At 40.0% G+C, this 12,432-nt stretch overlaps 1 protein-coding gene across 2 annotated transcripts; it reads left to right on the forward strand.

Annotated features, from left to right (window-relative positions):
* Positions 1 to 555: 555 nt before the first annotated feature.
* TCEAL9 (transcription elongation factor A like 9) lies at positions 556 to 2,313 on the forward strand. Of its 2 annotated transcripts, XM_004064582.5 has the most exons (3): positions 556 to 699; positions 1,175 to 1,253; positions 1,709 to 2,313. In XM_004064582.5, exon 3 carries the CDS (start codon positions 1,783 to 1,785, stop codon positions 2,095 to 2,097), a length of 315 nt encoding a protein of 104 aa, XP_004064630.1. In that variant the 5' UTR covers positions 556 to 699; positions 1,175 to 1,253; positions 1,709 to 1,782; the 3' UTR covers positions 2,098 to 2,313. The 2 variants fall into 2 exon arrangements, with proteins under 2 accessions (XP_004064630.1, XP_055231772.1); XM_055375797.2 differs by lacking the exon at positions 1,175 to 1,253.
* Positions 2,314 to 12,432: the final 10,119 nt, after the last annotated feature.

Below are 12,432 nucleotides of genomic sequence, written 5' to 3' on the forward strand. Positions count from 1 at the left end.
CAGTGAGCTGTGATCGCACCACTGCAACCCAGCCTGGGCAACAGAGAAAAAAAAAAAAGAGAGAAAGAAAGACAGAAAAAAGAAAAGAGAGAGAGAGATTAAAGTTACCTTTTTAAAAAGGATATAGAAGTACGAAAAATAAAAAGTAAAAATTGCATTCAGAAATCTCACTCTTGTTCCAGGGTCTTTTGTTGTTGTTGTTTCACAACTGCTGCCAAGCCCACCCTGCTCTACAACAGCTAAGAACCAGATTGCAGAGGAAATGGAGGCTAGGGGAGGGACGACTGATGGAGGAGTTATCCTGGGAGTGGAAGACTGGAAGAGACAATTCTCGAAAGAAGTAGAAAAGTTCAGTAGCTCCAGAAAAAGAGGTAGCCCCTCCCTAGTAATCAGAGTCAAGCAAATAACATTTTTCCCGCTGGGATAGGAAACAACAGAAAAGACTGACAGGGCCAAATGTATAAGTGGGGGGCGGGGAGGGAGCAGAGGGTGGGCCCACTTCTGCCGCGCTTTTGGTGGGAGTGGAAATTAGGGACCCGAGCTCACTGGTGACGTAGATCTCATGTGACCAGGAGTCGACGTGTGCAGAAGTCCTGGTAATCTGGTCCTTGTTCCCGTCTGGATACCAGCTTCCTTCAGCAGCGCAGGCGGTGGTCCCTGAGGCCAGTGGAAGGAGTCAAACTTGCGGGAATTTTGCAGGTTGGTGTCACTGTAGGTGTTGACTGGGGATTTCTAGTGCGGGGGGTTTAAGGCAGAGACTTGTGGGAGTGCCAGTCAGGTCTGTCCCTCCACCCTCCACCTCCAGGTCTACAGGAACTGATGACCCTTGGGAAAGGGACTAGGGGTCCTAGGAGAAGAACAAGGAGACCTGTGATAGTTTAAAAATAATCATCCTCTGCTATCTAAGACTGCTTTCCGGACCCCCACCCTCCTCCCTAACCCCGCCTCAGTCTTAAAGATAGTTTGGAAATAATCTGCTTTCTGACTCTTTGTCTGATGGGAAAAACGAACTGACTTGCATGCACTGTGGAGAGGGGGTGAACTGGAGGAAACAAAAGGTGGGAAACTTTCCATATCCGAAACCCTAAAGGAGGAAAGCTACGTGTGTCAGTCTCTGGCGCTGGTCGGCCCACCAAGCGCTCGCCCCACCCCCACCGTCCCCTCCCGTTTCCAGTTTATCTGCAGGTCTGTTGTTTCCAGCAAGACCCAAAGCTAGAAAAGGAGGAGGAAGAAACTGACCCTATCAGTGCCAGGTAGGTGAGAGGAATATTATAAAGTCTCCTGGGGTGGAGACAAAGGTTGTAAGCGCCACCGTTCCTGCCGGCTCCCTTCCACCCCACCCCTTTCCCCTCTTCTTTTCTCTCCCCCTTCTCCTTTCCCCTCTTCCTCTGCCTGCCAGCCACCTTTCTCTTTTCTGGCCTGGTCCCTGTGTTAGGCCCTATGGGGGAAAAAGGTCTGGGGAGGGCTGGACGGCGGAAAGGAGGGCCTTGGAAAAGGTTAGAGGGAAGGACAAGAGAGAAGTGAGGAGGTGGAAAGTGGAGGTAAAAGGAGTGGGGATAGTGAAGCTCTGATTGCTGACTGGGCTTCTTAGGTGGAAGATATTTTATAACAGCTCTGAATAAAAAAAAAATTAAATGCTAAGGCCTCTGTCCACAGCACCTGTCCACTCACCAAGTCTTTAACTTACTGTCTTCTTTTTGCTTTCTAGAAGTCATTGTATTCAAAGAAGAATAAGCAAGAAAGAAAAGAAGGAAGGAAGGAAGAGAGATAGACAGATACAAGATGAAATCTTGTCAAAAAATGGAAGGAAAACCAGAAAATGAGAGTGAACCAAAGCATGAGGAAGAGCCAAAGCCTGAGGAAAAGCCAGAGGAGGAGGAGAAGCTAGAGGAGGAGGCCAAAGCAAAAGGAACTTTTAGAGAAAGGCTGATTCAATCTCTCCAGGAGTTTAAAGAAGATATACACAACAGGCATTTAAGCAATGAAGATATGTTTAGAGAAGTGGATGAAATAGATGAGATAAGGAGAGTCAGAAACAAACTTATAGTGATGCGTTGGAAGGTTAATCGAAACCATCCTTACCCCTATTTAATGTAGTTTACCTTGATTTTTATCTGATATTGACAATACCATATGGCTTGCTTTTTATTAGCATTTCCTGATATTCCTTTGTCCATATTTCTACTTATAACCTGTTGCTATTAATGGTTTTAGATGTATCTGTTGTTATCTGCATCTCATTGTTTATTGTATTTTGAACCAATCTACAAGTCTCTGTCTTTTAATAAAAGAACTTTACACATTTGTAAAAAAGAGGATCTTGGTAAGACATAAAATGGAAAAAGGCTAAGTAATATGTGAATATCATATTTTTGAAAGGTAAAAAGTACATTTGTATATTACATATATGGACATAACTTGTGAAGGATGAAAGAAAGTACAGCCTCTCGGTGGTGGGATTATGAATGATTTTTCTCCTTTTGCTTATTTGTATTTTCTATATTCCTAAAATTAACACACATTATTATTGCTAGAATAATAAAAGTTTTATAAAAAAGAAGCAACAAGCAGCACTTATTAGTTTATTTCTAAAAGTATTGGGGCATTTAATATTTGTTGACAGAATTTTAGAAGCAAATGTGAACTTGAAAGTAACTCCAGACCACTTAGCTAGAATAATAAATTTTACATATTTTCTCATCTTTAAAATGAAGAAAATAATCTCACAAGGATCTGGTGAGGGCCAAATAAAGTAATGACTGTGAGCTATGTTTGACAGAGTTTTGTTCCCATCCCAACTCCGTAAGAGATTAATTTCAGCGATTTGGAAGAGTGGAGAAAGTAGTTCTTATCTGTGATTAAGAACAAACCCAAGGCCGGGCGCGGTGGGTCACACCTCTAATCCCAACACTGGGAGGCCGAGGCGGGCAGATGACGAGGTCAGGAGATCAAGACCATCCTGGCTAACATGGTGAAAGCCCGTCTCTACTAAAAATACAAAAAAAATTAGCCGGGCATGGTGGCAGGCGCCTGTAGTCCCAGCTACTCGGGAGGCTGAGGCAGGAGAATGGTGTGAACCCAGGAGGCAGAGCTCGCAGTGAGCCTAGATCGCACCACTGCACTCCAGCCTGGGTGACAGAGCAAGACTCCGTCTCAAAAAAAAAAAAAAGGAACTGTGAGGTGGGTGCCACCTTTATGTTCATTTCCTGATATGCCTACCCAGCTTCTCATGCCCCTGCCCTTCATACTACCGTATATACTGCGTTTTCTGCCCCTTCTGCTGGGTCCTGCACCTTCAGGCCCCTACCACTGTGAATGTGCTAGAATTCTCAAGTAGTGAAGCCCAGCATATTTCTTTGGCACCCCCAGTAAGCTTAGTTCCCAGACTGACCTTTAGAGAAGTTAGGAGATTGCCCATCTCTTCAATTTAGATAGACACTTATGCAGTGCCACATGAGTCATGATGTCTTATAGATATCTTGGCAACTTTGGGATTTTAACTTCCTCCCCATAAGGCTCAGACATGATAGGTCCATCTGGGAGTTGGACCAGAAGACAAATCTGAGTAACAGACATTATGTTTTAGTCAGAATTGCTGCCCTGGATCTGAAGACTACCATTTTATCTTCCTGACTCCTATTTCCTTAGGATGAATGATTTCTCCCAGAAGACTGGTAGCAGGCCCTCCTCATCTGTTCAACAGATATCCCTAGACTTGTATAAATTTTGAAGGAAAATTCAAGTCAGATTTTGGAATAATCCAATCCCTGGCTGGAAATATATGAAAGTGCTGTGTAGGCCTTATTGTATGTCTATATCTACATATCTCTGTCTGTCTGTCTGTCTGTCTGTCTGTCTGTCTATCTATCTATCTATCTATCTATCTATCTATCTATCTATCTACCTATCTATCTAATCTTTCTTTCTTTATTTTGAGGTGGAGTCTCACTCTGTCTCCCGGGCTGGAGTGCAGCAGCATGATCTCAGCTCACTGCAACCTCCGCCTCTTTGGTTCAAGCGATTCTTGTGTCTCGCCTCCCGAGTAGCTGGAATTACAGGCGTGCACCACCACACCCAGCTAATTTTTTTTTTTTTTGTATTTTTAGTAGAGACGGGGTTTCGCCATGTTGTCCAGGCTGGTCTCAAACTCCTGACCTCAAGTGATCCACCCACCTCTGCCTCCCAAAGTGCTGGGATTACAGGTGTGAGCCACCGTGCCCAGCCCTATCTTTCTTTCTTTACAAAAGTCCCACTATTGTGCCTGTCATGTGTCATTTTCCTCTGTGATGCCATTTTGGGAACTCTTCATGTCTCCAGACCATTCTTCAAGGTGATGGCAGCCTAATGGTTGCTGGTAGGGCTGCAATTCATGTTAGAGTGAGATAAGGTTCCAGGCTCACTGCCAGTTTTACAAAACAGGATAAATCCATCCCCTTGGCCCTCAGAGGGGTGGCACTCAGGAAGGATGTGGAAGGGCTCACTCAAGCCACACTCCTGTCTATGATAGGCCTGACTTTGGCTTCTCTGCTAGGCACAAGGCCCTCCTCAGCTGATAGCTTGCCTGTCCTGAACAGACATACCTGGAGAAAAACAACTATCCTTTTTGCAGATCAGAGCACTAGACTTCCTTTCTCCCTTTTTTTCCTTCACAAGGAGGTTTGATAGGACTTTTTTATAAGGAAGAAGATAAGATCTCAAAATTCACTAATAGAAACTTTGTCCCAGACATGACTGCTCTGCATGTAATCAGATAACTTACGGTTAAAGTAAAAGAGTCTGGTGGTAGGAGGAAATGATTTTAGATAGTACACAAATCTTTTAAACTGTAGTGTCCATGTATTTATTTGAACATGTATGAATGAATACTTTCTGTTTAAAGCAAATGATGATAGTTTAGATTTAGGGTGGCATTATAAAGTTTGTTTTCCAAAAAAGTATTCAAATAAGTGAGTCAATTTGAAGAAGAACACTAAGTTAGAACACAGTATTAATAGTGTAGGTGGCACATACTTAGGGCAAAAAAACATCCTGGTGGGAAACATTGCCCCAGCATGGGCATAATAACTTTAGGGATAATAACTGGAAACACCTATCAAGAACTGTGAAGGATTTGAGATTTTACCCTACGTATAAGCTAACAACTTAGCCTACTCTCATTTAATGGATGCTGGCAGAAGACTCTAGACTCCTGGGTCGAAATCAAATGACATCATCACAGCAGAAGCAGTAGCCAGAGCTTCATGTTGGTTTGTATTAGTTCCTTATTATTTCCAAGTTTCACGGGGTGGCATAGGACCCATGATTGATACCTAAACATGCAGCGCATTGCATTATAGGAAGGAAACCTTGAGTCTGGGGTATTCAATGCTTTCACAGCAGAAACAAGCCTGCTCTTTGTTCAGCGGAAGAGGTTATCTTATCGCTCAAGGTTGCTTGTTGCAAACACAACTATGAAAAATGGTCTGCCTGGGTAACGAACACTCAGGGTCTTACATTCTTGGCATACCCAATAAGAATATGCAGGGATGCTCAGGGCTCATGGCAGATTGCCTCTCCCAATAACAGTTTTCTCTGTACAATAAATCTGAATGTGAATAATAAGCATTTCCTAACACCAAAAGCTCTGGTTTATGATTCCAAATTAAATACAGCACACAATGTATATTGTAGAATATAAACATGGTATTTGTAACTATTTCTAGTTTTTAGTTAAGTACAGGGGATTTTAAATAAATCCTAAGATTAAAAAAGAGCATCAAGTAAGAAACTAAAGATAAACAATCTTTGAGGAACTTCAAAATTACAGTAAGACACAGCTATCATGATACCACAAAATAAAAGAGGTAGGAATGCAAAGCCAATGGATTCTTCAGGACGCTAATAACAAGAGTAATCTCATATAAAACTTTTTACTAGGAAACTGACAGGAGAGTGTGTGTTTGAAAACCAGCCCCAGATCCCATCCACACATGATCACCTCAGTCTCTGTAAAAAGCAAAAGCTAACAGAAAAGCTGGTTTGTTCTCTCTGCAAAGAAAGTTCAAGGTAAGGTAAGAAGGAGGAGGCTAACACACATAACAGTATCCAAAAGCAGTTATTTGATATTCTGACATCAGCCTTTTGCAAGACCCTTAGCAAAAACAGCTGCATCACTTGAATAATTTAGCTGGGCATGGAGCATCTTTTCATGTGCTTATTGGTGATTTGTATTTCACACTTTGAGAAATGTCTATTCAAATCTTTTGTCCACAGTGTAATGTAGGTAGGGAACTATTTAAAGGAATGAAGTAGATCCATATGTACTACATGTTCACCATGTATTGTTAAAAGAAAAATGAAAAACAGAAGGCACAGTATAATATATACACACATACACATACATATCCATATCCACAAATATTCACATATATCAAGATGAAGCCCTTCAGTTTGCTAAAGAGAAGGATTATTTCTTTTTAAGTGGCGTTTTGGTATCTCTTATCAGGCCTCCTGCCATCTGGTTAAGAAATAATTATTTTTTTAAAAAAATCCCCAATCGGTAATTATATTATCCTTGCATTATAATTGCCCAAATAATTATTGGACTTACACAGAGTCTTTCTTCCCTTCCATGAACTCTGAGTCCTTTTCTAGATGTTATATCATTAACCTATTATTTTATAGAAAAGAAAAGTGAGGCCTGGCCGAGGTTGCCCAGCTATTAAATGGAATACTTGCCTAAGGTCAATGTCCTTTTTCCTAATCGCTGCTCTGGAATGATTGGTATTTAACAAATAGTAACAATACCATTGTGCTGAGTGAATTCCTATCAGTTCCTCAAGGCTCCATGCCCTTTCAAGTCCCAGTCCTGGTTTCACATTTATCCCTGCCTGAAACACTGCCTCAATTACCCCTCACACACTTAGCCTGGATAACTCCTATTCATCCATCCCAGAATAGATATTATTTCTTTTTAATAACAGCTTTATTGAGATATAATTTGCATACCAAACAATTCACCAACCTAAATTATACAATTCAATGGTTTTTAGTATATTCACACATGTGTGCAACCATTACCACAATCAATTTTAGTACCTTTTTGTCAAGTCAAAAAGAAACACCGCACCCCTTAGTTATGACTCTCCTATGCCGTTATCTCCCTATCCCTAAGCAAACACTAACCTATCTTCTGTATCTATAGTTTTCCCTGTCCTGGACATGTAAAATATAGTCTCTTGTGACTGGTTTCTTTCACTTAACATAATATTTTCAAGGTTCATCCATGTTGTAATATATATCAGTACTTCATTCCTTTTTATTGCCAAATATGATTCTGTTGGATGGCTAATTCACATTTTAGAGATGAATACTGGCAAGGATATGAAGCAATAGGATCCCTCATTCATTGCTGGTGAGAATGCAAAATGGTATAGCCACTTCGAAAGGCATTTTGGCAGTTTCTTACAAAACTAAACATACTCTTGCTATACAATCAAGCAATCGTGCTTTTTGCTATTTACCCAAATGAACTGAAAACTTATGTCTACACAAAAACCTGCCCACATTTTATTTATTTATTTATTTATTCATTTATTTTGAGATGGAGTCTCGCTCTGTCGCCCAGGCTGGAGTGCAGTGGCGTGATTTCCGCTCACTGCAACCTCTGCCTCCTGGGTTCAAGCGATTCTCCTGCCTCAGCCTCCCGAATAGCTGGGACTACTGGCACGCGCCACCACACCTGGCTAATTTTTGTATTTTTAGTAGAGACGAAGTTCCACCATGTTGGCCAGGCTGGTATCGAACTCCTGACCTCAAGTGATCCACCTGCCTCTGCCTCCCAAAGTGCTGGGATTATAGGCATGAGCCACCGCACCTGGCCTCCACACATATTTTTATAGCAGTTTTATTCATAATTGGCAAAACTCGGAAGCAACAAAGATGTCTTTCAGTGGGTAAATGGATAAACTTAGGTACATCAAAACAATGGAATATTATTCAGCACTAAAGAGAAATGAGCTATCAACCCATGAAAAGGCAAAGAGGAATCTTAAATGCATATTACTAAGTGAAAAGAGCCAATATGGAAAGGCTACAGATTTTTTCGCTTCCATCTATATGACATTCCGGAAAAGGCAAACTATGGGCATGGTAAAAGGGTCAGTGGTTGCCAAGGGTTAGAGGGAGAGTGGAATGAAAAAGTGGAGCATAGAAGATTTTTTAAATCCTCTATGTGTGCAACTGTATATAATATGATACTATTATGGTGGGTACACGTCATTATACACTTGTCAAAACCCATAGAATGTACAACACCAAGAGTAAACCCTATTGTAAACTATGGATTTTGGGTGATAATGATGTGTCAGTGTAGGTTCACCACTTTTAACAAATGTGCTACTCTAGTTCAGGATTTTGATAGTGGGGGAGCCTGTGTGTGTGTGTAGTATCAAAGGTATATGAGAACTGTAATTTCTACTCAATTTTGTTGTAAATTTAAAACTGCTCTAAAATTAAAGCCTATTTTTAAAAAAAAATCCCTCTGTATCTTCAATAACACTTTTTTTTTGTTTTATAGTCTATTTTGCCTAATATTAGTATACTCACTCAAGTTTCCCTGTGGTTGCTTTTTGCATGATATATTTTTCCCATCTCTTACTTTCAATCTACAGTATTAGAATCTTTGAAACTAAAGTATGTATCCTATAGACAGCATACAATCCAATGTTGTTTTTATGTAGTGTGACAATCTCTGCGCTTTGATTAGATTGTTAATCTAGTCACAATTAAAAAAGAAATGAGCTATCAACCCATAGTAACAATTAATGTTACTATGAATATAATTGTGTTTAAGTCTTCCATTTTTCATTGTGTTCCCTATGTGTCCTATGTGTCCCATGCCTTCTTTTGTTCTATTCCTCCTGTTCTACTTTCGTTTTTATTACTGTATGTTTTCTCGTGAAGCATTTATATATATATATATATATATATATATATTTTTTTTTTTTTTTTTTTTTTTTTTTGAGACGGAGTCTCGCTCTGTCGCCCAGGCTGGAGTGCAATGGCATGATCTCGGCTCACTGCAACCTCCGCCTCTCAGGTTCAAGCGATTCTCTTGCCTCAGTCTCTCGAGTAGCTGGGACTACAGGCGCCTGCCACCACGCCCGGCTAATTTTTGTATTTTTAGTAGAGACGGGGTTTCACCATATTGGCTAGGCTGGTCTTGAACTCCTGACCTTATGATCCGCCCACCTTGGCCTCCCAAAGTGCTGGGGTTACAGGCGTGAGCCACCACGCCCGGCCCAGCATTTATATTTCTTTATTGCTTTTTCACTATGTTTAAGCTTTGTTGTGGTTGTGCTAAAGCTTACTATCTATATAACCTTCACTTATCAGAATCAATTTCAGATTCTTGCTAACTTAATTCTAGTCATATATAGAAATGTTACTTCTATTCCTTCCCCCCCTTTTTGTGGCATTATTGTTACACATGTTACATCTATTAATGTTACAAATCCAATAATGCATTGTTATATTTATTACTTTACCCTCTGCAGTCATTTCCTTAGACCAATACTGCTTTATTCCAACCCACCTTTTTTGTTCTGTTATTGGCAAAAATATTACAATTATATGACATTTGTATGTGGTATAGGCCTAACAATACATTAGGTACACATTATTTTATACAATTGCTTTTTAAGCTAGTTAAGAAGGGAGAAAACTTTATTTTATACTTAGGCATACAATATACTCTCTTTTATAATTACATATTATCTACGCTGTTGCTTTTTGTTTTTTGGTAGAATTTTAATTACCATCTGGAGTTTTTTTTTTTTTTTCAGCCTAAAGATCTCCCTTTAGTATTTCTTGTAAGCCAGGTCAGCTAGGTACAACTCTGCTCAGGTTTTGTCTATCTGGGAATGTCTAAATTTCACCTTTAATTTTGAAAGATAGATTTGTTTGATATAAGATTCCTGGTTCACTATTTTCTTTTTCTTTTCTATTTCCTGTAACAGCTGGTCACTAAGAGACGGTTTTCTTTCTTTTGAGCACTTTCATTGTGTTGTTCCACAGTCTTCTTACCTTCATCAATTTTTTTTTGTTGTTTTTTTGCTGAGGAGCCAGCTGTTAATCTTATTGAAGTTCCCTTAAATGTGAAGAGTCGTTTTTCTCTTGCTGCTTTCAAAATTTTCTCGTTTTTGACTTTCAGCATTTTCACTATGATGAATCTACTTGTGCATATCTTTGTGTTTATCTAGTTAGGAGTTTTGTTTTTTCTAACATTCCTCAATGTGTGCATTGGAGTTTTTCAATAAATTTGGTAAGTCTTCTGCCATTATTTATTTATTTTTCATTTGCCTTTCTCTCCTGTCATTTTGCTACTCCTTTTACATATATGTTGGTGCACTTCATGTGACCCACATTTCTTTAAGGCTATCTCATCATTTTTCAACATGTTTTTTTCTGTCTATCCCTCAAATTGCATACATTCAATCTATCTTCAAGTTCACTAATTCTTTTTTCTGTAAATTCAAACCTACTTTTGAGCTCCTCTAGTGAAATTTTTATTTAGGTTGTTGGACTTTTGAACTCCACAATTTCCATGTAGTTCTTTTTTTAAAATAATTTGTATGTCTTTATTGACATTTCTATTTCATGCAACATTGAGATCATATCTTCCTTTACTTATTCAATCATGGTTTCCTTTAATTATCAGAATATATTTATAATGGCTACTTTGAATATCCTACATCTGTGATATCCTGCATCTGGCCACTGTCACAGACAGTTTCTGTTGCCTGTTCCCCCACCACCCCCACGCCCCCAGTGTAGGTATGGGTCATTCTTTCCTGTTTATTGCATGTCTTGTAATTTTTTGTTGGAAACTAGACATTTTAGATAATATGTTGTTGCCACTCTGGTTATTGTGTCCTCCCCTTCCAGGGCTTGTTATTATTTGCCTGTTTGTTTAGTGATTGGCTGGCTTATTTTAGTGAAGTTTATTTCTCTTCCTCCAGCATTAATCTTCTGATGTTGCCCCTCAGGAATGCTCATCTTTTGATATGCCCACAGACACCCTAAGATGACAATGGTTTCGATAGAGCTTTCCTAGTGTCTTTCCATGACCATAGTCAGCTGTTAGGCTCCTCTAATTGCTAACTGATTGGTCTATTATTTCCAACAATATTCTTGGCCATTAATTGCTCTGCAGAATAATTTAATCAAATGTGGGTTCTAGTGAAAGAACGGTTCTCTTCATCAGTGTTTAACATTTGTTCTGATCCCAAGAGGGCTCCTCCCAGCCAGCTCCCTCTCTGGTGCTCTCCAACAATCCAGCCAGACAATAGTTAACTGCTAGCTTCACCAAACCCATGAATTACTTTCCAAGTGTCCCCACCACAACTTCCACTATTTTTGGAGCAACATTGGCTTGAACTTCTCCATGCTCTGTTGTACATGAAGTAAGTTCTACCGGGAAGATATTACAAGATAAATGCTTTATGGCTTGTTTCTCTTCTCAGGCAAAAATATTTGAGCCAGGGCTCTGGATCTGGGGGTGGGAACAATAGCATTCTTCTCTCTGACACTCCTGCTTTAGGAGCTGACATTAAGGTACAGAAGGGAACAACAGCCTGAAGGTCCTCTCAGCTTACTTCTCATGTTGTGAAACCATGCCCAGCAAGCCACGGCAAGGATGATTAGGGCCTCAGCATTCTCAGCAGTGCCACACCCAGGGGATAGCTTCCATTCCATTAGTGGGGACTGGATGGAAGATGGGAGTCTCACCCTCTTGATTGCACTTACCCAGGACTTAGCCTCAGCAACAGGTAGTTGGGGGCAGGATGAGAAATGCTGACATCCTACTCTTCCTAGGAAGAAAGTCCCTGACTGGGAGCTGGAGGGAGAGGATGCCTTGTGTTCTTGGCCACCAGTTAGGAATGCAGTTTATGTTTCTCTGAGCTGGAAGTAGGGAGGGAGCAGATGTCTAAGTTCAAATGCCACAGATTCTCATCTTTCTTATGGAGTTTTTATGGATTTTCTTGAATAGATGTTTCTCCATTGATTTGACAGTATCCTGTGCCACATTTTATATGGCCCTTAGGAGCATTTCCAGAGGCTTTAAATGGTTGTTTTCTTTTGTTTTATAATTTTTACCAGTTTCACTGGAGAACATGTCTGCAGAGCTCTTCCTGCTGTCATACCAGAAATCAATCTCCTAGACATCATTTTGTTTTTGAAGACTTCACCGGCAACTGCATTAGGTCCTCTTACTCTGTGCTCCAAGTGCCCCTTCAGCATTTACAGCACTAAATTTATGGTTTCCTCCCATTAATTCATGAACTCCATGAATATGAATGTTATATTTACTTTGTTCTCTTTTATATCTCCAGGGCCTTGCCTAGCACATGATAGATAATAAATATTTATTGAACTAAATTTTTATTTTTA

Source organism: Gorilla gorilla, chromosome X, assembly GCF_029281585.2.
Source record: "Gorilla gorilla gorilla isolate KB3781 chromosome X, NHGRI_mGorGor1-v2.1_pri, whole genome shotgun sequence".
Lineage (NCBI taxonomy): Eukaryota > Metazoa > Chordata > Mammalia > Primates > Hominidae > Gorilla > Gorilla gorilla.

Excerpts from the sequence above, each read along its gene's own strand:
- TCEAL9 (XM_004064582.5), top strand. The coding sequence starts at position 1,783 with ATGAAATCTTGTCAAAAAATGGAAGGAAAACCAGAAAATGAGAGTGAA.